This window comes from Mustela putorius, unplaced genomic scaffold, assembly GCF_011764305.1.
Source record: "Mustela putorius furo isolate JIRA1106 unplaced genomic scaffold, ASM1176430v1.1 tig00003869_pilon_pilon_pilon, whole genome shotgun sequence".
NCBI classification, from domain to species: domain Eukaryota; kingdom Metazoa; phylum Chordata; class Mammalia; order Carnivora; family Mustelidae; genus Mustela; species Mustela putorius.
Window position 1 is genome coordinate 27,721,959 of NW_025422021.1, and position 25,234 is coordinate 27,747,192.

The window sequence follows — 25,234 nt, forward strand, 5'->3', positions numbered from 1 at the left end:
CTGGGATCGACATTTATTTCACTCTACAGTTTTATTTCCAGATTCTTCTCAACGTGAACCTCTAACTTCTCATTCCCCAACACTTGGGCTTTTGTTCACAATGCCTCTGCCTTTTCTTGAAGGCCTGGAAACATTTCCCTGACCCCAGCTGGTCCTTAAGATGCAGCAAACCCTGCCTTGTCCGTGAGGCTTCCTTGGCTCTGCCACCTCAGACCGACCTCTGCCTTCTTGCAACTCCAAAGTCAGTAGTCCTAATTGTTTGGGTTTGTCTAATAACATAGTTCTGGCACCAGATTACTCTATTTCATGAACGCCTATCTCTTCTCCTCAACTTGATTATCAACTGTTTAAGTGCAAGAAACATGCCTTTTATCCTGCACAACTCCCACCACAATACTGACTATGACAGTTGTCACAATTCATTCTTCTCCCAAGATTTCCTTTATTTCCCTGCCCCTGGGCTTTGTTGTCTGCCCCATCTGGAATGCCCGGTCCTGATGTCTTTTGCTGTGCAGCCTATCCTGATGGCCCTGCTTAACACGGATCTTCTGTTCCCGCAAACAGGAATAATCTGCTGTCTCCTAGTCACAAATTGTATTTGTATGTTTGTGCTAGTTCTTCTCATGCTTTCCTCCATAATGTGCTCATTTGCATAACTGTCTTCCCTGTCTTATGAGCCCCTTTTATGCAAGGACCACATCTGATTCATCTTCATGCATCAGTTGCTCTTAGCACACGGGTCTTATATATACTGGTTTTTCAGCGAGTGCTTGTCACTCTGAATCCCATATTAGATGGTAGACAATCAGACATGACTTAGCATTGTTAGGGCCCCTGTGAGTATGGTTAGTATATGAAGGGCCACTATCCTCTTGAGGTGCCCAGAACCCGGAGACAGTTAGATCCACCTGCTTCATGTAAATATTTTTTAACATTTGAAAGGATTGTTTTGTTTGAAACTTAAGGCCATAAAATACTTACTATTAGTGACTAAAGCCAGTCTGTGAGGTTAGAACCAGGCAGTTAAGCATAATTTCACTGCTGTGTGTGCAGCAGGAGTTTCTGCAAGGCTGTTGGGTACTCACCTCAGGCCCTTGTCACTCTCTGGGCATTGGTAGTCCACCTATGCTGGAGGATGTACGGAAAATATCTCTGGGCCCTCTTTTTTCCAGGGCCCGTGTGCATCATTGTTCACTGGTCCAGTGCTATTGTTTCTAGTGAAACAGTGAAGGCCACCTTCACTGAAATATTCCTTTGACATCTGGAACTGTTTTATTCAAGAGGCAGAGAACTCGTGGTGTATGGGTCTGCATTTGCCTTGAGTTCTCCATTAAGGAACCAAGTCTCCCTGAACTGAATTTCTTGGACGTGTCCCTTCTCTTTCCACTACGCAGTGCGTACGTAGGTGCACACAGCACCGGAGAGATGGAAGTGCCTGTCCCTTCCACATCAGTTCACCCAGTGCTGGCTGTGGGTCTCAGGGTCATCCTCTTCTGCACTGTGCGTCTCTCTGAGCTTTGTTGTGGCCGCCTGGAAGGTGTCTCATGTCACCTGCAGTAGTGGCGGGTTGGAGAAGAGCTTTCAGGATGAGCCCAGTGAGGAGAAGCCTTTCCCACTGATTGGACATCCTGTCCCTGAGGTTTTGATGAGAATCCCCTACTTCTTGTCTCAGGCCTTGCCTTCACCTGGGCTTGGGTTCTGCTCTGTGACCACTGTTGCCCCTAACAACAGAGACTCTAAGACTGTGGTACTCAGATGCTTGTTCATGTAGTTCACAGCCAGCAGTTTGAATTATGTATATATATGGTTCATGAATTTTCCCCCATCTATTAAGATGCAGAATGAGAGTGAAAACAAAAGGCCTACTTTATTTTATTTTTAAGATTTTTGTTTATGTATTTGAGAGAGAGAGAGAGAACACACAAGCGAGGAGGGGCAGAAGGAGAGGAAGCAGGCTCCCCATTGAGCAGGAAGCCCAACCCAGGGCTCCATCCCAGGACACTGGGATCATGACCTGAGCTGGTGAGCAGACGCTTGACCAACTGAGCCACCCACAAAAGGCCTATTTTAAATAAAATTACCACAACTTTAAAATATAGCATATATTTCAAGGAGGCTAAAAGGGTGAGGAAATAGGGTGGGGGAAAAAAAGCGCAAAATGTAGTTACGGTAAAGCAGCTGCTGCCTTATATTCTTCAGTGAAATGACGGAAGGTCTATTCTGTGGCCAGAGACTTTATATTCTGCTTTTGGAAGGGAGAAGAGTCATATCTCTTAGAAGTAACTTGTTAAACCCATTTAGGAGTCTAAGTTTCTGATGGATTGGTTGCTTTTGTTGAGAGGGCTGGCCCTGAAACCTGACAGGTGGGTGCCTTAGCAGAAGACAGAACTATGCTCTGTGACTGGTGACTGCCCCAGCCTCGGCCATCTTGAAGTGGGTGCTGGAGTCTTAGGGAGGAGGGCCCCCGCATCCGCCCAGCCAGTGGGCACATTGCTTGGGGCTGCCACGCGCTCGGAGTGGAGAGTAGGTCAAGGGCAACATTCCCACACGCAAAGGACAGTCTCATCTTAGCCATGCTGCTCTCTGACAAAAACCCAAAACTATCTTCAGGTTATTCTCGAAGAGGGAATGCCTCCCGAGTAAACACAGCTTTGGCAGGCAGAGAAAGTATGGGGGAATAAAACCAACCTGATTTCTAAATTTCATTTTAGCCAACACCTTTGTTTCCATAGAAGTTCTTACTAGAGCATTTAATTCCTCCTTGGCTTGATTCATTGAAGCTTTCAATCGCTGTCCAGTTTTTATTAATGTATAATTGCCGTGCAGTGTTATATTGGTTTCCGGTGTACAATATAATGAGTCAACAATTCTATCCATCACACAGTGCTCGTCGTGGTAAGTGTACTTATGCCCTGCCTCTGGCTCACTCATCCCTTCACCTACCTCCTCTCTGGCAACCACTACTGAGTTCTCTGTATCTTAGATCTGTTTCTTTCTTTGTCTCTCGTTCTTTGTTTGCTCTTTGTTGTGTTTCTTGAATTCCACATGTAAGTGAAATCATATGGTATTTGTCTTTCTCTGTCTGACTTATTTCACTTAGCGAAATACCCTTTAGGTCCATCCGTTTTATTTATCCAAAGAAAACCAAAGCACTAATTTTAAAAGATACATGCACCCCCATATTTATTGCAGCATTATTTTCAACAGCCAAGATATGGTCGTAACCCAAGTGTTCAACAATAGACAGATGGATAAAGAAGATGTGAGACATCTATCCATCCATATCAATATAGATAGGTATATATATATGTAATGGAATATTATCCAATCGTGAAAGAGAATGTAACCTTACCATTAGCAATCTATTTGCTAGAGAGGGGTTAAGCACTGCAAGTTGGGCTCACCCGAGAAACAAAGGGCTAGGATCAGTCTATCAACTGAAGTGCAGTGGCTAACCTGAGCGATTGCTCTGCAGAGTGCTTCCACTATTTGCTCTGACCGCATAATCTTCAAAGCAGGTGCATGGGTTAGGTTGATTTGCTGCTTTTCAGAAAGGGAGCTAAGCACAGAAGGATTAAATATCTTGTCCAGAAGCAAACATCTAGTGACTGGCTGCCTTAGAATTCCAACTGGGGCAGTTAAGCTTTAAAGCCCAGGTCTGAACTGCTCTTTTCTTTTTCAACTCTCATCTCAATAATCACCCCCTCTCCTTAGGTTTCCTAATGAAAAATAAAAGCGATCAGGATATGGGGCGCCGGGGTGGCTCAGTGGATTAAGCCTCTGCCTTCGGCTCAGGTCATGATCTCAGGGTCCTGGGATTGAGTCCCACATCGGGCTCTCTGCTCAGCAGGGAGCCTGCTTCCTCCTCTCTCTCTCTCTGCCTGCCTCTCTACCTACTTGTGATCTCTGTCAAATAAATAAATAAATAAAATCTTAAAAAAAAAAAAAGCGATCAGGATAAATTAAATGATAGTATCACTCCCAGACTCCTTTCCATCAGTAATTTCATCTCTTAACTTGTTTTTTGTTTGTTGGTTTCTAATAAAAAGGGAACAGTTTTTCTCTCTAATCACTCTGGATATATTAATGAGCTAAAGGATAGGCCTGAAGGAGGAGGAGAGAAAGTGCACAGGTTGGATGGTCACATCCTAAGTAATAGTTGATTATATGTATTCTGACGTCAATGCAAACGAACACTCCATCCCCAGTTACTTGAAGACCTGATGCCTGGCACTATAAAGACATCTTCAAGAACAGAGCTCAGAGGAATCTTAGCAGTCATTAAAGTGATGCTCTTGCGTGTAAGGCGTCTTGGTCTCACTAGCTGATAGCTAGGTGACTTAGAGCGTGCAGCTTGACCTGGCAGGAAGGCCTCAAAAGACCTTTGGAGAGAAATCGAGATAATATACTAGAGAGAACAGAACATCCTAGTAATTGTCAATTCATCTTAAATGCAGGACGTGAAAGAAATTGATTCCACTTTTCTTTGTGCCTCCAACCTTGATGATCTGCTCACCCAGAGCAGATCTCAGCTGGGCCGAGTTATTAGCTATTAACCCAGACTTTAGAGTCGGTCACACCAAAGTTCACCACACTTCACCAGCTGCACAAGCTTGGGCATGTTATCGGTGACTCTAAGCCTTGTTTACTTCAATGCAGAAAATGAACTCTGTCTCTTAAAATTTTTATGGTGATTAAATTATTCTGTTTTATTCTGATTAAAGCCTCATTTCCTGGTTCCAAAGGTTAAACTAAGAATAAGTCTTTTTCCTCTACCTAATGGGCTCCAACTCAGAATTACCAGATGGGAGTCAAAAAACAAGCCTTGCTTTCCATCTCCTCCACTCCTAATGCACTGAGGAGGAAGTGTACTACCCCAGGGGAAGGGTGTGAGCTTTGGCTACTCCACCTTCCAAATGGGGTTGGTCCACATGGATGAGGAGGGTTGGGCCTATATAGTTGCTATCAAGGCCCCAAAGAGCAGAGGGACAGCAAGTGTGTAAGGAACATGGTGATCTAGCATACAAGGCCTGTGACATTAAGCTGCTGGAGGATTCCCTCTTTTGTGGAGGTAACCAGGGGTTGGCACAGCTCTGACCTAATCAGTCCCTGTCTTATAATCCAAAAATAGCATTTGTACTTACATTTTAACTACTCCCCTAAGTTACAGCAGGTTGTTTTTAACTTAAGACATACAGGCTTCACAAACTTAGGAGATGTGCTGGTAACCAAAGAGAAAAACTCATACTAGTCTAGCCTTTGCTGGGACTTTTCCAAAAGATATTCTTTCCCAAGATCACAATTAATAAAAGGGCTTAACCCTCACCATAGTACATACATATGGACATCATAGGTGCTTCATAAATGATAGTGGTTATAATTGTTTTTGATATTATAATGATTACTAATATTTAATGTTGCCTCTCGAAATTATCATTTAAGGTCAATGCACTCTTTCATCCAGTAAGTAGCTCTGAGCTCCTTTGGGGTACAAGGCTTTGTGCCGTGCACTCTGAGGACAACAAAAGCTGGTAAGACATGGTCCCTGCCTGAAATGAAATAGATGCTTCACTCTGGCTTCCCTTACATCTGCAGCTCTCTGGGGGAAGCGTTTCTGCTCCCAATGATACACCTGGATTCCCTTAGCTGTCAGTACACATTCGCTCAATGAGAAACTTAATGAATAAAAAATATCTCCAGCGAATGAAAGGTAATTTTTCATCTATTTCTGAGGCTCCAGAAATAATAGACAGGTGAGGTATAAGTCCTTTCCACACTTGCTTCTTATCTTCTAAATCATCCTATATTATCCTTCCCCTTATATGCCAGAGGAAAGGTCTTTTTTTTTTTCTTCTAAGATGTAAGTGATTGCCTGAAGCTACTTTTAGGAGAAACATATTTACTATCATTATCTCTAACATGACTCTCAAAAATCACAAAAATCATGTGTTGTGGGCTGCTTTTTGCAGACCAACTCTGAGGCATCATGAGAAGGAAGCACTTCTCAGCTGCTTTTCCAGAAGGGCCACGGAAGTCCACATTTACAAGAAACTATTAGTTCCCTCATCTGTAGGCAGGTCTGCATCTATCAGCAGCGTATCCAGGATTTCCTGAGCAAATACTGTCATTTCCTTTTTAACATCTCAGCTGAAACTTGAATGAAGACTTGTGCCCTGCTTTCTGCTGACAGGGGCCAGGGCTGGGGAGGCGGGGTGGACGGGGTGGTCAGTCAGGTGTAGCAGCCAAGGTGCTCACATGTGTGTCATGTGGATTGGTCGGAAGCTCTCACCACGCTCTGACCTGGCAGGGCTGGTTCCTGGGGTGGCTGCTCATTGTCCCATGATGTAATTAAGCTCCATCATCTCACTGGGCGTACCTTCAGGGTACAGTTTCCTACTGGGTCCAAAAAAAAAAAAACAAAATCCGAAAAAAACCGATCATGACTTTTTCAACTTGAAGCATTTTGATTGACTGCTAATTGTGGTCACTGATGCCGCACTTCTTACCTGTTTGTACAAGATCCCGCATGGATTATCAGCCGTTTCTGCCAGAGAGCATCCATATGAAGTAATGCCTGTCTTTTATTCTTCCCCCAGTATGTGAAGCAGAACCATAAGAAATTGTGGTTCTTAGAGTACCCCCAAGATGAAAAGAGTCTGCCGCCTGGTTACCACCATCACCAGTGATTAATTGCAAATCTGCTCTTAGCGCACATTTCACCTTCTTTCCCACAGCGCCTAATGGCTCTGGCTGATACAGACTTCCCGTCCATCTCCATCGGGGTCTTTTTGTCACTTCCCTCTTGGTGCTTGTGATGTCAGTTGACATTCTTTTGTTGTTAGTCTACCTCCATTAATGGGTCTTCTTGGCAACTGAAAGAAATAGCAGTCTGAAGTGAGGCAGATATGGCCATTGTCAAACTAGTCAACATAACAAGAAGGGTGAGGCTGGTGAGGTTTTCTAAATGAATATTATTTCCTTTTAAAGAAACTGTTATAAACAATGGATTTTGGAACACTGAAAAAAAATTTTTTTAAAGAAAAAAATAAAATGTTATGTGAAACAGTTATAACAGAACCCATTAATTTGGATTCCACTAATGAGATAATTCAGACAAAGCCGGCACTCTTAACTGTAAGGTTGTATACAATTATAATTTAATTATAAGAAATAGCCTGTAAATAAGTAGTGCAAACACAATTGGAGGAGTGACCATTGAAGGTACTTCAAGGTACTGTGAGGTATCTTAAAATTTCCTACCAGTAACTAAAATGCTGTGTCAAAATCATATCATTAAAGCAGAAGCTCAGAGAAACCCACAAATCAAAACTTTGATAATCCAGTGATACCGCACAGAGTTAGCAAGCATGTCTTTTGAAAAGCAGCCTGCAGTTCACATTTCATGATCTCAGATTGCCATTTCTTTACCTATATCCATCATTCCAAATTAGGGAAGTGTTAGTATATGATCAGTGTTAAACTATTATAGGATGTGGTTTTGCTTTACTGAAGGCAGCTCAAATGTTTGACATAACTTTTTGCGTCTGACTTTGTAGAGGAAATTTTTTTAAAAGATTCTACTCACACTCCTGCCCGTTGCATAGCGCCATGCGGATATGGCATAGAGGAAGATTCTTACTGCCTACCTTGCGCTTTGGATGCTTCATCTGTAAAATGAGGATAATCATAGCCTGCTTCATAGGATTGATAGGATGATATAAAGTCCATAAGTTAATAACTCACATTGGTGCCAGGTAGGCTGGGTTCAAGGACTCAGAGAGGGGTTCCCACAGGACCAGCCAAGAAGGTCCCTGGTTTCGTGGATGGAAATCAAACGGGGAGCCAGGAGGAAATGAAGGTAGAGTTGAAGATACAAACATAGAAAGAGAAATACAGACAGAGGATCCTGGGAGACTTGGAAAGGAAAGAAGCATGAGTCTCATCTTTGTTTGGGGTCTGGGTTTTTATCAGCACTGTGGTCTGGTGCGTGTGTCCTCTTAAGCATCCACGAACCGGCCAGGACAAGATCAGAGTCCAGGTGTCCTTTGTAAGTCACTCATTCCCTGAAGCCAGGGGTCTGGGCGTTGAGGTGTAGGGAGTCAGTGGTCTTGGAGAATGTTTATGGTGACCCTGCCTGGTCGCTGCTTAGACATTATCTATTGTACTGGAAGACTCCAAAGATAGCAATATCTCTTTGTCCCTTCCCCGAAGGAAGTATGTCATTTGCATTACAAGACTAGTGTTGAGTGTGACGGGGTGTGTGTGTGTGTGTGTGTGTGTGTGTGTGTGCAGGCCCTAGCAAGGATAGAAGGTGGAAAAGCAGTGAAGGAAAAAAAAAAAAGCAAAGGGTCCCTTCACTTTCCCTGTCCTGACATAAAAGGGTCGAACAAGCATTGATTCTCTTCCCTTTCCCTTAATGGCCTTTTCTGAGCATACTGCTTTGCTGCCCTTGACTGCTCTTTGAAGCCCCCAAATGAAGGTTAGATTAATGGCTGGGGTTGACCTTCGTCTTCGGTCCAATAGAAGGGGGCCACAGAGCTCATGCCTCACCTCATTCTTTCACCCAGCCTCCTAATTACAAGAAATGGCACAAGGTACCTTAAAGCAGAGTTAAACTGTCATTTCTAAGGTATAGTTTCCTAAGTTCCTTGTTTGGCCAAAGTGCTGGGAATCCACACACTGTTCAGTGCTCTGGATTAAGGCAATGAAAACCGCAATTCTTAAAACAAACAAACAACAAACTCATGTTTCGGGGCTGGGATTGCTAGCATTTAACATTACACGCAGTAAGCACAAATTTTAAGTTCTAACCATCCTAGAACTTAAAATCATGGAATAAAGGACAGACAGATTTTGATGGGAGCAGGAGTGTCTTTCTTTCAACAAAACTGAGCGTCTGTACCAGACATGGCCTTGGAGACCAGCCTGGACCCTGCAGCCCGGGGGCCCTAACAAAAAGCTCTGGCATGTTTGGCGAAGAGGGTGAAGGAGAAGAAATTATCTGTAAGAAAGTGGGGCTGGACTTTAAACATAAAGATTGCCTAAGAGTCCTTTTGCTTACGGCAGCATTGTGAGTGGGCTCTTCACCCATCTATCCTGGGACAATAATCAAGAAAGGGTTTGTTCCTTCGGCACTGTGGAAAAGTGCGTTGTTTAAGTCATTGCAACCTTGGTGGAGAGAAGCCCAAATCTATTGGGAATGATATGTTTCTCTGGACATTCCATCATCACTTAGTCCACTTAGTGCAACTATTAATACCGAATTTAGGGTGCCTGGGTGGCTCATTCATGAAGCCTCTGCCTTCGGCTCAGGTCATGATCCCAGGGTCCTGGGATCAAGCCCCGCAGCAGGCTCCCTGCTCCAAGGGAGGCCTGCTTCTCCGTGTCACACTCCCCCGCTTGTGTTCCCTCTCTCACTGTATATTTTATTTATAACAAAATAAAATAAAATCTTTAAAAAAATAAAATAAAATAAAATACTACATTTACACCAAGTTGGACATTGACTTGTCTGATCTGGAAGTGAAACTGACATTTGGAATGTCTGCTCCTGCACAGTTCAATATGGTAGCCACTAGTTATGTGTGGGCATTTAAATTTAAAATATTTGAAGTAAAATAAAATGTTAAGCTTTTGAACATTAGATGAAAAATTAAGTTCTTCCATCTCACTAGTCACATTTCAAGTGCTCCATAGCCACCTGTGACTCGTGGCTACCATATTGAATTTCACCCATAAAGAGAATAGCCATCTCTTGGATGGCAGGGGTTTAGTATATGCCATTATCATGCTCGTACACTATGTTGTACTATGGTGTCTAATAATTCTCCCGAATAACCCTGAAGGGTTTCATTCCCATTTTTAGAATGAGGAAAGGCCCTCAGCTGGTTCAGCATTTTCCTCTCACGCAGTAGTCTCTGCAGGACCTGACCAGAGGTTAGTGTTCAGTGAGTGGACAGCTGAGCTAGCAAGTGAGAGGCCCAAGGCTGTCTGAGCCAGAAGCCCAAAAGTTCTAGCAAGACCAAGTTCTGTTCTGCTATTAATGCATCTTTAAAATCAAACACTTGGGGGCACCTGGGTGGCCCAGTCAGTTATCTGCCTGCAACTCGGGTCGTGATCCCAGAGTCTGGGATCGGGCCCTGTGTCTGGCTCTCTGCTCAGTGGGGAGACTGCTTCTCCCTTTCCCTCTGCCTCTCTCCCCGGCTTGTGCTCTTCCTCTTGCTCCCTCTAATAAATAAATAAAATCTTAAAAATAAAGTAAAATAAATAAAACAAAACATTTGTGAACTCTCTCTTCTCCATATGCTACTTTCATAATACTAAAATACTCACAAAACACAATAATAAAATACAAATAATAAAACACAAAAATAAAATACAAATAATACAAATACAAATACAAGTAATAAAATGCAAATGCCAAAATTCCTCATAAAAAGAGAAAGTATATTCCAGTTTCAAAAGGACAAGTTCAGAAAGTGGATGGGCAGGTTGTACAGTAGGATTAGACAGGGACTGGGGTTGGCATAGGTCTCTTTGGAGGTGGTAGAAATACTTTAATATTAGGTTGTCGTATAAATTGTGTTCTGTAAGTTGTTAAAAATCATTAAATTGTACATTTAAAATGTGTGAATTTAATGGTATATAAATTATGCCTCGGTAATGCTGTTTAAAAAAAAAACACAAAAAAACAAAGAAATGAAAAACAACAAGATGTAAATCCTAAAACCCTGAGACAGCCAAAAATTTAATGCTGACAAGCTGCCAGAATTTTAGTGAGTCAAAGATTAGTTGCTGGCATTCTCTGAATTTCCCTAATGGTGGTAAAAGGAGTGATGTTCCATCTCAAACCAAACACTGGGAAACTCTACAAGGTGAATATTATTATCCACATCTCTCAGCAGATGAAATGGAGACTCAGGAAGTTAAAATACTTTGCCCAGGATCCACAGCCTGGAAAAACTGGCCAGAGTGTCAAAAGCAGCACTGTGTGGCCCCCCCCAGCCCACGGCTGCTCTCTCCCCTGCGTCATGGCCCCTGTCTGGGAATGAGAAGAAGCCCCTCCATTTTGTTTGACTCGGCATCACTTTCCTTCTTCCAGGACAATAGTAAACTGATTTTCCGGTGTTTCCATCAGTGCTTTGTATTTTGTACTCAAGATTCATGAAAGGCATTAATCTGTTTTCAATATTGAAGAAAGGCAGAAAATGGGTCTGAGCCTTATGTTAGTGGAAAGATTTATGTTTCTTTCTTTTTTTATTTTTTAAGATTTATTTATTTATTTTGACAGAGCATGAGTAAGGGGAGAGGAGCAACGGGGAGGGAGAGAATCCTCAAGCAATCTCCTTGTTGAGCACAGAGTCCAGTGCGGGGCTCCATCTCAGGACCTCCTGATCATGACCTGAGCTGAAAGCAAGGGTTGGTCACCTAACCAACTGAGCCATCTAGGCATCCCTCTTTCTTTTGATGTTCACTGGGATGCACTATATGGTTTTTTTTTGTTTTTTGTTTTTTTTATGTTTTGGTTTTTAAAATGATATCCCTGAGGGATACCTGGGTGGCTCAGTCATTAAGCTTCTGCCTTGGGCTCAGGTCATAATCCCAGAGTCCCCTCATCAAGCCCCCTACATCTGGCTCCCTGCTAAGTAGGGAGCTTCTCCCATTGCCCCTTACCCAGCCCTCATGCTCTCTCTTACTCTGTCTCTCTCAAATAAATAAATGAAATCTTTAAAAAAAATGACATCCATGCATACACATACACATCTGTATATGCCCATATGTACATAAATTATTATATTTAACATGAAGAGACTTGCAGCAGCTGCTTCCACTTCTCTCCTGATTTAGTTGGTTCATTGGAGACCAAGATGTGACTTGTCATGGTGTCTGCTTAGGAACTTTTGCAGCTAGCCTCTGTCATGCCTCTTGCAGGTTTGGCTCACCCGATAAGCTGGCTAGCTCACTCATCGCCCATTTTATGATGTAGAATTCCAGAAAAGGGAAAGCTGGTGGGGCTGCATTTTCCAGCTTTTGCCAGAGCTAGTAAACTTTGCATGTTCACTTATATCCTCTTGGCATCCTGCATTGTTCGTTTCTTGCCAGTTCCCTGTGCCTGATCATAAATGTGTAACCAGCTCTCTGGCAGCCCCCGTCCAGCCCTCAGTTTTACCAAGCCTGCTAATATAGCCCCTTCCCTTCCAGATCCTTCGTCCGGTCTGGCCCAGGCAGTCTCCTCTTGCTGCTCTGTGGCTCTATTGTTCTCTTCTCTGAGCTCTTTGTATATATCCCAGGTCCTTTCTGTTTTCTTTTCCTTCTTTCTCCTGGGATATGTCTATACTCTCTTTCACCCAGTTGAAACAAAACAAAACAAATAAATACAAACAAAAACCATTTCTTTGCCAAGCCAGCAGAACATATCCATGAGCCAAACTGGGGCTCTCGATGGTACACTTGTGTTTCCCCCAGAACCCTGAAAGACAGTGATTTCCATATTCAAAGAAATGTAGATGGCATTGAAAAGAAGAAAGAAGAAGAAACACCAGAGTAAGTGCCAAAATGATGTAACCCTGGGATTATGAAAACAAACATCCTAGTGCTCTATCTTTCCCTCTACCCATATTCTTAAAACAGGAAAGTAAACAGAAGCTTCTGCTCTTACATTTTGGCAATAGTAGAACTTACTAAGTAATTTTGAAATATTCACAGAATCTTGTTCACATTTCAAAATCAAGTTCACTCGCAGGAATCCTTTGAGTTGCTTCTCGTGTGCTGAGAGATGATGGAATGCCAGGATGAAAAGCCATGAAGGTAGTGTTGGGAAGGAGCCATCTCCTCGGGGCAACAGTAGACTGTCGTCTTTAGTCGTTTGCCTCACTGCTCTTGCAGACGGCCTGCCTGCTTCTGAACTGCAGTCCTCAGCCTCCCCCCACATGTTTGCAAAACACAGGAAGTGCCTCCTTCCTGACTTCATGCAGCACAGTCAAGTTCGGTCCAGACCTCTTCACACGGCCAGTCCAGTATCTTGAAATGATCTGCAGCACTTATCACACGGCAGCAAAGCGTTGCCTAGAACAAACTCAAAACTATTCTCAAAAACTGTGTTCTAAAAGAACTCATTGAAAGGACTTCGAAGTCGCTTTTAGGACTTCGAAGTCGCTTTTTTTTTCAGCAACGAGGGATCTGTAGATAGTCAGTCACCCTGCACTCATCCATTTTGTAGGTCCAGATTTTTCCCCAGTACTGTTGCACATAGGAATTTGGTTATCGTTTCTTTAACAAACCCATTTCCTCTATAAAGGGCACTTCCAGAAGTGCCACTTAAGTGCATGGATTTGGACACATTGCAGTTATTACACTTACAGTGTAATTATTTTGCAGTGTATAAGTGCATAAAATCAACAAATTGTACGCCTCAAACATACACTGTGTTATATAGGTCAATTATATCTCAGTAAAGCTGGGGAAAAAAACAGTGATTTCTGGGCAACAAATACAATGAGAAAAATGGGTGTTTTTCGAGATGGGCTGTTGTGTATATATTTGAGTTGAACAAGTGATTAGAGTCTTTTTTTTTTTTTTTTTTTTTAATCAATGTAAAGCTGTCAGGTCTAGGAAACAGGGATGCGAATGGCCACTTACTATGGGCTTACCATGTGCCACATCCCGGAGTAAATATTTTAATATCAAGTACAGCTCGGTGTAGGGTTTCAAGCTGCTAGTTCTAGGGTTAGACTGCCCAAGTTTGAATGGAAGCTTCTGCACTGTTCCCAGGATTCAGAGAGACGAGGTGTGCATAGCAGCTAGCTCTACTGGTACGATAGTGAGGACTAAGTCAATTAGCTGTTCATTATGTCATATTCCATTTAATTCTTTGAAGTAAGCAGTGTCCCCATTGTGCATTTGAAGAGACTGAGTCTGGAGTGTCCGACGTAACTTGCATAGTTTTCTAAAGTAAGTTGAAGAGGAAGAATTAAGAACCAGGGTTCTATTGGGTGTTCTGATAAAACCTCTCACCAGAAGTTACTGCCCTAGGCCACCAGGAAAATCTGTGCTAACCCTAACATTTCTAAGTTTAGGAAAATTTTCAGAGGATCCATTTCAGCAGTCAACCATTCTTAGAGTTCTTTTCTGCAGTGGATAGTAGGTTCTTAGCTATATGGATAGGTCTATGCTTTTTCAAAATTTGTGTGTGAGGTATGAAACATACCAAATACACCAGTTCTATCAGTAACACTGCTGTGTAAATGTCATCATCTATGCAAATACCAACTTGTAATGCCAGCTTAAGGATATCATAAGGGCAATGTTCCTTTAGCAACCAGAGGGCGGACTTAAAGGACTTTTTTTAACTTTTTTTTTTTTTTAAGATTTTATTTATTTATCTGACAGAGAGAGAGAGAGAGATCACAAGGCAGAGAGGCAGGCAGAGAGGTGGGGGGAAGCAAACTCCCCGCCAAGCAGAGAGCCCAATGCGGGGCTCAATCCCAGGACCCCAAGATCATGACCCAAGCCGAAGGCAGAGGCTCAACCCTCTGAGCCACCCAGATGCCCCTTTTTAAAAACTTTTTAACTAGGTATTACAGTTTTCATCTCTTCTTACGCCATGAATACTGAGTGATGCTGGGCACCCCCAGTACCTTGGCCACATCTGTCAGGCTGGATTTCAGTGTTGTTCAAATAGGTCTTCTAGGTGTGTGCTTCCATTGAGAACATCCTTGTTTTCATCTTTAAGGTTCATGGCTTGGTGGCCATAGTGACCAGGTGTGGCTATTGTGGGACAATGACTTAAAGTTTTATTTTGTTTTGCTTTGAGAGAGAGAGAAAGAGGGGACAAGGGGCAGAGAAGATGGAGACAGAGAATCTTAAGTCCAGCCCCATGTGGAACCCGATATGGGGCTCGATCTCACAACCCTGAGATCATGACATTAGCCAAAATCTCAAGTTGGACACTTAGATGACTGAGTGCCAGGCATGCCAAGGACTGGAGTTTTAATAGTGAAAGATACTAGATACTAGAACTAAAAACTCATTTACTCATGCAGGATTCTACTTTGCTGTGTTGAAATCTTAGATAAATCTGTCTTCTGTAGCCCAAAATATGGGTAGAGTTTAGCTCTTATCATAGGCTGAATCTCTTTTTCCTTTAGACGTATATATAAAGGGGAGAATGGAATGAAACTTCCGGTTCACAAATGAATAGGGGCTTAATATAAAGATAGCATAAAACAAGAAGCACTGGAACTGAATATCACATAATTTTCATGACGGTTCACTTCCTAGTACTTAATCTAGTCCAAATATTTTCCTTCACAGCATTGCTACCTTCTGAATTACTAAGATGATTAACCATATTCTGCCGTCTGAACGTATATGTCTGCAGCAAAGGCATAGGGTGCGTGCACCAAACCCTATGCAAATGAGAACTCACTCCAGGTCGCGGGTATGGATGGGACGCTCGCAGGAGCTCCCCATCGCCACATTGAAACCACTCTGGGTTTTCCTTTCCAGGGTTCCGCGGATTCCTACACGAGCAGGCCGTCTGACTCCGATGTCTCTTTGGAAGAGGATCGGGAAGCGATTCGGCAGGAGAGAGAACAACAAGCCGCGATCCAGCTGGAGAGAGCAAAGGTGATTTTCTGGCCCCTCTTTGATTCCAAAGTGCCTGTTGCTCAGCAGGCATCAGCTGCTCGTCCGCAGATTTCTCTGAAACAATCATTTTATGATCATCCTGATAAGGCACCAGATTGTAAGGTTCCCTGACCCATTCACCCCCTAAGAGAAGTTAGTAATGTTCCGGGGGGGGGGGGCATTTCCTGAGACCCTGACCCCTCACCCTTTGCGTTAGGTTTGGTGGCTAATTATTGGGCATCTTCCGACTTCATGGTGGTGGCTGATTTTAAGCTTGCCCTTCCCAGTGCTGGCAGAGAGCCCCGTCGGGCACTGGTTGCTCTACCTGTTCCTGACCGCTCATTCTCTGGGCCATTAGCCTTCATTTCTGGCTGCACATGTTCGACTGTTGTTCTGTGGGGTCTCTGTACAGCTCCCCTTTTGGTTTCGGTCTCCTACCTCAAATTCAGCATGAAGTTTGAAGCTTTGAACAACTATTAGTATTTCAGCAAACATGAGCCATCAAAGGTGTTGCCAAAAATAGAACTTTAGATATTCCACCAGGGGCGAGCCACCCCCCCCCCCAGGAATTTCTATACCCACAGGAGGCAGTAAAGAGCAAAAACTATATTTTTAAATCTTAGAACTGGAAGAGTCCCTAGAAGTCTCCTGTTCTATGCCTTTCAAACTGTTTTTGTTTGTTTTAGCATAGACTCCTTTTGCCAAATGAAGTTCCATGTAAAATATAAGACGGGTTGTGGCCAGCCTCTGTTCCTTGCCCTCCAGGACAGACTCCTAAGGCATAATGATCCAGTCTTTCTAACTTTTAGAAGAAAAACTGAAGCTCAAGTGATAAGAATTCCTTCCTTTTTCTGTTTTTACAATAAACTCATTGTACGAGCAGTAAGAGGGAAATGATGCCAGTAACGAGGCATCTTCATTCGCTGTGACACGTGCTATCTGTGCTCTGTGGGCTGGAGGGGCTGTGGGGCCGTGCTTGTGAAGGGACATGGCCAGGACTCTAACCAGGGTCTTGCCTCAACTCTTGCTCCCCAGTCATGTTCTCAGCACGAATAAATGAGCCACTAACAAAACAATCCAGGATTGCAGGAACCCTGTGTTCTCACTTTAGCTAATTTTTTTTTTTTTTTTTTTAGTTTTCTTTCAGAGTGTTTTGTGGCCTTTGTGGTCACTCAGACGGCAGCCGCAGTACTGTTAGCTTAGGCTGCTGGTTTGCTTAGCCTCTGCAAGGACGCACCCACCCAAGAGGGCATTGCTGGCTGGGGAGGAATTTGCCTAAAAAGAGTTTCGGAACGAGCTTTTGTTACCCAGGGAGAAGATGGTGCTCCTCCTTCTGGTCTGCCCCTAACTGACCTTTCTTTTTCCTGGCAGGACAAGTATTCATTTTGAGTAGGATTCCACAGGATTTCAGATCTGAGGCTATCTCAAAAAAATATTTATTTTGCTCCTGCCAACACCTTTTAATTTAAGACCTAGCACACATTTCCTATATCCCGAGGGGTGTCTGTTATCATTTAAAATAACAAACATAAGTTTTAGGAGTAGAGGACAAAGCAGACAGCCCTCGCCTGTCTTTCCATCCCTCCCCAGCACTTTAGAGCAGGTTTCTTGGTTTGGGATGTTCGAAAGCAGCCCAGGAGGGGGAAATGTTTGCGGTGATTGGGTTGAATCATTTTAGAGTATCGCTGCAGATTTCTCTACGCAGCCAGGAACCGTGAAACCCATTTGAGACACCTCTTTGGAAAGTGGTTTCCCTTCCTGCCTGGTACTATCAATTATCTAATTGTATTTTCCAATATGAAATATCCCACTCTGTCTCCTTCCTCTGTCCTTATGCCGTGTGTCTGCCCCCAGTCCAAGCCTGTAGCATTTGCTGTGAAGACGAACGTGAGCTACTGTGGGGCCTTGGACGAGGATGTGCCCGTTCCGAGCACGGCCATCTCCTTCGACGCCAAGGACTTCCTCCACATTAAAGAGGTAAATGTAGGACTCTCTGCGTCCCTTAACCTGCCACTAGCCGAGAGCCGGCATCAGCTCTGAGCCAGACTGAACTGAGAGGAGCCCTGAGGAGCTGTCAGTGTGTTAGCTTATTTACTTTGCCAGGCTTTCCAAATCCATGCATTCTCACTGAATTTAGAGGACTGAGATAATTGCTTGCATGATCACTCATTGAAAACATTGGATCACCGTCATCATAGGGTGGATTTGGGATAGATCTCTGGTGTCCCCTGGTCACCTTTTAATCACCTTGCATGACTGCAGAACCACAGGTCTATGGATCCCACTTAGGGAAACGTGAATTTGGCTGCATGGCATCTACCCATGGCATCTACCCATGAGGGACCATTTACAAGGGATATTGTAATTATAAACATCTCTGCTCTAATCCTGTGGACCTTGACCTTGGAGCCAACGCTTGAGAGTATAATTAATAATTAAAGTGTTAAAGCTAGGAAGAGGGCAGAGGACTTTGGGAAACAGAAAGCTTAAGGGATCAAGAGGTACAGAGAGGACTTGAGGCCTTGCAACTTCTAAGGTGGAATGATGACACAGAAATTTTCATTTAGTCAACCTAAATTGAAATTCTACTTCATCTCAGACATTGTGCTTGGCATCGAGAGATCAGAGATGAAGGCACACATTCCCCACTGCCAGGGAGCTCTGAGTCTGGTGGAAAACACTTGCAGGTGCCTAGTTTCTGCCCAGGATGACAAGTTCTGTAGTAGTAAAATTGAATAGGTATCATGAAGAAAAAGCAGGAAGGGCCGCCTGGCTGGCCAAAGGAAGATGGGGGGTGGGGCAGGAGCTCTACAGAAATGGTGAAACCTGAGGGAGTTCAGGCTGGGTGGGTGTGGGGTTGGATGTGCTGGAAGGGACAGGCAGGACCAGTACAGCGTGGCTGGAGGGCTGGCTGGGGGGCGGGAAGTAGGGAGTAGTTCAGGGGATGAGCCAGGTCACGGAGGCACGGGCCTGATAAGAAAGGACCTTTTTGACCCTGACAAGAAGCCTGGACTTTATCACCAGGTAGCGGGCTGGAGAGGAATTTTAAATGATGGGCAGGTGCCACGACGATTGTGTCTTAGCATACTGACTCTGATGGTCAGGGGAGTGTTGCAGAGGCTGGCCTGAGATTGCAACAGAGAGGCTGGAGAGAGGGAGCAGCTTGGAGGGAGAGTGAAGAGGCAGACAGACAAGACTGGGAGATTTCATATGCTGGGGGTGATATTGGGGAAAGTGAAAGAGAGAGAAAGGAAGGATGGAGAAAGGCCAGTTTTATAGCTTACCAGAAAGGGTGGAGGGTTGTGTCAGTTTTCAAAATAAAGAAGTCAGGGAAGCACTCTGGGGGTGAGAGGATGGGTAGATGAAGAAGGCAGAGAGGGGAGAAGCTTTGTTGCAAGGTAGATGTGGTTGTGAATGGGCTTTCAGGTGCACTGTGTCTGGGGTGCTGTGAAAGCCCCGTAAAGACACTTATTAGGCCTTTACCCACATAATCTGGAGGCTAGAGGAGAGGAATTGCAATTTGCTCTTCCTAAAAGCTTTGAGTTGAAAACGAGAATGCATTCTAGCTGGGAGAAGGTAGTATAGAATGGAGGAAGTGTTTTTAAATTTTTATTTGCTTTTTTATTTTTTAAGATAGGAGAGATTTCAGCATGTTATCCGTGCTGACACGTTGAACCTAGTGAACTCTATTGGAAGGATCGCTGATTGAGTGAGGGCTGAGGGGAAGGATGGTATCTGGAGGATGGGCACAAGAATGGGGCCGAGTCAGGAGTACAGGCTTGCCTGCTTTGTTCTGCACAGAAGTTCCCGATGGGGCTGGAGGCACACACTGGCAGATAGGCCTGCCCCCATGCCCCTCAAAAAAAGAGAATGGGACAGTAAAGTGAAACCCGAAGCAGTGTGGTCAGTAAAAGCAATCACTGCACATCTCTGAAATACCTGCATTTATCCCCAGTCTAAAATGAGATGCATGTGGTAAATATACAGCAGTTTTGCAAATCATTGTCTTTGAAGCCCTTGCAAGCTGCATTGGTATTAGTGACACCAAGACGTATACACTTGATAGCAAGTAGGTCAAACATCTGGATGTCTGCAGATGTCTGTCTTTGCATTGTGCCCATGTGAGCTGGGTGAAGTTCTATCTACTGTGTTCCTTTGTTCAAGTACTCCTTCAAGATACCGTTCTTGAACACTTGTGTTCAAGTTTGTGCCAGGCTGTGGCAGATGTTGTCTGATAGCTATAAACAAAGCAGACAGATTCTTTCCCCTCATGGACTGAAATTCTTGTGGGGAGACAGATCACGAACAAATAAATAATTCCAAATTGTGAATGCTTTGGGGGAAAAATGAAGCAGATGCTAAAAAATTTAAAACATAGGGATGAAGGTGTTATATATACTTTTAAATACGTGGTGATCAAACAAGGCCTTTTGAACAATGTGACCTTTAAGTAGACACCTGAAAGATGAAGAGGAGCCAACCTTAAAAAGAGCAAGAGGAGGTCTTCAAGGGAGAGGAAACACCATGTGCAAAGGTCCTGCGATAGGAGAAAAGCTTGGCATAATCAGTTAACTAGAAGAAGGCCATATGGCTATAATGCAGTGAGCCGGCGACCTAGTAGCAGGACACAGTCATAGAAGTAAGGAGGACATAGGTCAAAGAGGACCTTAAAGTGATGATGAGACTTTAGATTTTATTCTGAGTGTAATAAGAAGCCATTGAAGACTTTAAAAGCAAAGGAGTGGGATGAACTTATTGTTTTTTTAAAGGCTATTCTGATTGTTGTAGAGACCATGGATTGGGGTGGGATAAGTATGGAATCAGGGAGACCATTAGAACCATTCTGGTAGAATTGAGCCAGCATGGCAGCAGCAAGATGGAAAGAAGTAGACAAATTTGAGACCTATTGCACACTTTAGTGAAGAGCAGTGGTGGTGGACCAGGTCAAGAAACTAAGAGTGAGGGAGAAATCACACATGACCAGGGAGATCAAGGTTTGTGAACTGAGCAGTGCAGATGGAGAAGACTAAGGTGGGAAAAGGACAAATGGAAGGGGACATCTCAAAGGACATATCAGGTAGAAGTTAGATATAAGAATCTGGAACTTTGAGGAAAGGGTTGGGCCAAAGATGTCAATTTAGGTCATCAGTTTATGTGTGGCATTTAAAGCTGTGATAATGATCGATGTCACCTAAAGAGGGAGGAGAGGGAGAAGAGAAGGCAACCTGATATCAAACCTGAAGGAGTTCTATCCTGCAGAGGTGAGCTACATGAAGTGACTCAACAAATAAGGAGAGGGAACAGGAGAAACCTGAGATATAGGAGGAAAACCAGGACAGAGCGATGCGTGGCATCAAGAGAGGAGTGTGTCCCAAAGGAGGAAGCAGTCAGCTGTGGCAAATGCTGTGACATGTCCCCTAAGATGAGCAGTGAGAAATGGACATTGGGTTGGCAACACGGTGGTGAATGGCACAGAAGTCATTGGGACAGTTGTCTGGAAGCCAAGTGAAGGGGGGTGAGGAGAGAAAGGGACTTAGGAATGTTTAGCAAGCATAGAGTCTGCTTTAAGGAGGTTGACACTGACCAGGTAGTAGACTGAGGAGGATATGAAGTCAAAGGTTTTCTTTTAAAACAGGAGCTCATGGAGCATCTGCACATGCTGATACTAACAGACGGAGAGAGGGAACGGTTGGTGGGAAAGGAAAGATAGGCAAAGGAGTCTAGTTTTTGAGTAGGCAAAAAGGGTGGGATCCAGACCCCCAAGTTAGGGGGGAGGTGAGATTTTTTATAGGATGGGGACCACTTACTCATTGTAACATGCAGAGAGAGGATGGGTGCAGACGCCCACAGTTCTTCAGAGCCTTGCTAACAGGAAGCTGGGGTAGCATCGACTTGATGATTTCCACGTTCTAAAAGTGCATGTGTTGAGGATATCCACATTTGCCTGGTGGGCAAGGACATGGAGCCTGAAACATGTGTCCCACCATCTGAACGGTTAAGTGGATTATCTCACCGTTTCCATCAAAAATGACCAAACCCTATTCATTAGTCGGTCACACCCATTGTTTCCAAGGAGAAGCAGAACTTTAAAAGGTAAGAGAAGCTCTCACATATTTTACGCACACCCCCTCACACCCACATTCCAGCCTTGCTGTATGTTAATGCTTTCCTCTATGCCGTCAATATTCCCATCTTGTCCTCTTCGTTGCTTTTTGGTTTTACGTTCCTTGCTCAGTGACTTTCTCTTCAACACCAGCAGTTTGATGTACGGAATTGAGCTAGTAATCCGGCATAGGTTAGAGTCACTTGTTTTCAGATCTTGAAATATCTGCTAAGAACACATCTTAGAAAGACAAAGGGCGAATCGTGTTAGGGAAATGGAATAAGAAGAAATGGAGCAACACTGAGGTGACCATCCCAGAACCCCTCTCTCATGCTTCTGGAGTGTTGCTCGAGGAACGCGCTTCTGTAGTCTTGTCACCTCTCTCATCTATCATCCAGATGACTATCTCTAATGCACGGCTTTAAGCACTTTTTCAGTAATGAGAAACTTAAACACAGAGGAAAAACGGCAGCTCTGCTTATCACATTCACCAAATGACACGTGTGTGGAGCTCTTGAATCTATGTGGCAACTTCCGGTGGCTCAGAGAACTTTTTCATTTATGTGGAGCCAGATACTCACTGAACTCGAGCTGCTTCCTACAAGGAAGCTAAAACAGATTGGCAAGTTGCCATGAACCATTTCTAGAAGCCCTTTGAGGTCGCTTGGGGACCGTTTAATAAATGAGTGTTCCCGCAGGCTAACTTACGGTTCAGGAAGTAACTTAAACCCTAGGACACTCTGACTCATAGCCTGCTTTGTCCCCACCACGTGAAGATTTACATTCCAGACCTGTGCACCAAAGATTCTATAAGGGCCTCCTTGCCTTTTGTTGATTCCAGAATAAACAGGTCTATTATTTCAAGCTTGTTATCCTGAAATACAGAATGGAAAGATAGGAAAAACCAAGACTTTGGTTGTGCAAGATTTTATATTAGGTCAACTCACATTTCTTTCTTTACTTTTCTTTTCTTTTTTAAGAATTTATTTATTTATTTGTCAGGGAGAGAGAGAGAGAGAGAGAGAGCATAAGCAGGGGAAGCAAGGGGAGTGGCAGCCTGAGGGAAAGGGAGAAGCAGGCTCCCCGCTGAGCAAGGGGCACTCCATCCCAGGACCCTGGGATCAGGACCTGAGCTGAAGGCAGAGGCTAAACCCACTGAGCCGCCCAGGTGTCCCCCTCAACCCACATTCCTGAAATGCCATCTCACACTATGTACCATGCATGCGTCCTGCAGGAGCTGTGTGCATATAAAGGCCAGGGCCCTAAGCCATACCATTTTGCTTTTGAGTATGAGGCTGATGTTGCAAATTACTCACGGCCATGCAGAGTTTCATGCTGCAGTGAGTTAATGAAACCATCCATTTCTCCTTCACAATGTGTCAGCGTCATAAATTTCACTTTACTCTGAGCTAAGCAAAGTGTACTACATATAGTTTTTCATTTTGAAAAATAAACCAGATACTTTTTGGATCAAACAGAGAGGGAGCCTTGCCCAACACAACACTGATGAAGACAAAGTTTTTGATACCATCTCTGGAGGATGTGAACAATAGGATTGATACCTGCTTTCTAAAAATCACCTACCTGAAACCTTCCCTTGAGGCAGCTGGCTTGGATTAAATATGCCTTCTGATCTAGGCTTTGGCAAATCCATAATTACAAATACAACTTTGCTTACCCACTAAATAGGATTGTGTTCACAGAGCCTTACCTCATACTGGTGGAAGCCTTTGCGTGGGTTAATTTTCTGATTTTATGTGTCATGGAACTTTCCATGTAAATGGAAATCCTGGTGTTCCTAGTGGACTTCAGGCCATTTGGAGATTATTTCAAAAACTCCACATATATACAATATGCTTAGCCTTTGTAAGAGTAGACTTCTTTTTTATCAGGTAATGAGATGGATCTGAGTTTGTAAACCTGTGTTTAGAAGATTACAGTTCTCCAATGAGAGTAGATTACAGACAATATCACAGAATTTTTACCTGAAAGCTTTTGACAATAACTGGCAGTTGAATGTATTTCATCTCAGATTTGTCTGTCTTGGTCTCCAGAGTTCCAATTATATTAGGTGCATAGTTATCACTCCAAAATCTGTTTCTTAAGAATTGGTTAGGGCTTCTTCATAAGGACTAAAGGAATCCAAAGGTTAGGACCCAACTTTAGTTCAAGGATTGGCAAACTGTTGTGTTCAGGCTGATTCCAGCCTGAAGTCTTTTTTATAAAGAAAATGTAAGCTGAAACACAGCATGCTCACTTGCTTACGAATTATCTATGGCCTTGTGCATGTGACAGTAGTAGACTTAAGAAGCTGCAACAGAGACCATGAGGCCTGCAAAACCTAAAATATTTACTATCTGGGCCTTTAGGTGAAAAGTTTGCAGACTTTGGCTTTAGTCTATGGACACTTAGACATATATAACATAGTATGATATAATATAAATTGTGTTTATATGCAATATAGTATAATATAAACAGTGGCTCTTCTGGTCCTCAGAAATTAATTAATGGGATGTGAAGATAAGTGAATTACTACTGATAGCAGTTTTATATCTGCATTCCAGAAATATAACAATGATTGGTGGATAGGAAGGCTGGTGAAAGAGGGCTGTGAGATTGGCTTCATCCCTAGTCCTCTTAGACTGGAGAACATACGGATTCAGCAAGAACAAAAAAGGGGACGTTTTCACGGAGGGTAAGGCTCCTTCGTTTCTTTGCACATATTTGGGGGAGGTGAGTAAGAGAATAAGAGGATATTTTCAAGTTTGCTTATTAGCTTAAAAATGTATGCTTTCTGAGGAAAGGTACTTTCCTGGGTAGGAGGTGTTTCTGAAATTGACACACAGGTGTTTCAGAGAGTTCACTGTGAAGCGCTCGAGCCTCACATCATGGGCATCAACATGAATTCCACAGTGAAGACTTTTCTGTGGCCTCAGAAAGTCTTGCTTGGAAATGAAGCTCTCCTCCACGAGACTCATATGGGGCCTTTGTCAGTGCAGGGGGGATCCTGGCCTGACCTGGCATCAGGGCCCTTCCTGGTTAACTCTTACAGAGGACCACCCCCCCACTAAGTGGGCAAGGAATACAATGGTACCCATGCTACTGTCCCAGGACTAGAAACCCTTTTCTCCACTCAGAGCATATGTCATCTCTTGGTAAAGGGATGGAGACACCATCTAACTTTGGATGAATCAACCTCTAATGAACAAATGAAACAGCCACAAAAATCTCAGAGTGCTGGTGTTCGTAGGTCCCAGGGATACAGGCAAAATCTGAGAAAAGAGAAATCAGAATCATACCTGATTCTCGTATACCAGAATATACGAGCCTGCGTATATTGTGAACCTACATTGAAGCATGAATTTGACATGTTACCGTTTTTTGAAAGGTCTAACATAGAAGCAGTTGTTTCTCTTGAATCTCAACTTCCTTTTTCTATTGGATCTTTTTCTGCTTCAGAAATTCCTCTGGTCTTTAGGGACCCTTTTGCCTTTGCCTTAAAGG

General features: G+C 43.5%; 1 protein-coding gene and 1 long non-coding RNA gene across 5 annotated transcripts in view; one reads left to right on the forward strand and one right to left on the reverse strand.

Annotated features, from left to right (window-relative positions):
• CACNB4 (calcium voltage-gated channel auxiliary subunit beta 4) overlaps positions 1–25,234 on the forward strand; it is a 249,204-nt gene that overhangs the window by 178,357 nt on the left and 45,613 nt on the right. For all 4 annotated transcript variants that reach the window (XM_045066743.1, XM_045066744.1, XM_004743858.3 and 1 more), the window contains 3 exons: positions 15,508–15,627; positions 17,482–17,604; positions 24,295–24,425. In XM_045066743.1, the coding sequence (XP_044922678.1) occupies positions 15,508–15,627; positions 17,482–17,604; positions 24,295–24,425 (374 nt within the window). The remainder of the gene's footprint in view (positions 1–15,507; positions 15,628–17,481; positions 17,605–24,294; positions 24,426–25,234) is intronic.
• Positions 3,891–12,912, reverse strand: LOC106004967. Its single transcript, XR_006602506.1, has 3 exons — positions 12,682–12,912; positions 6,507–6,872; positions 3,891–6,393 (listed from the first exon to the last, which is right to left on the reverse strand). It is a non-coding gene; the product is annotated as an uncharacterized LOC106004967 (long non-coding RNA).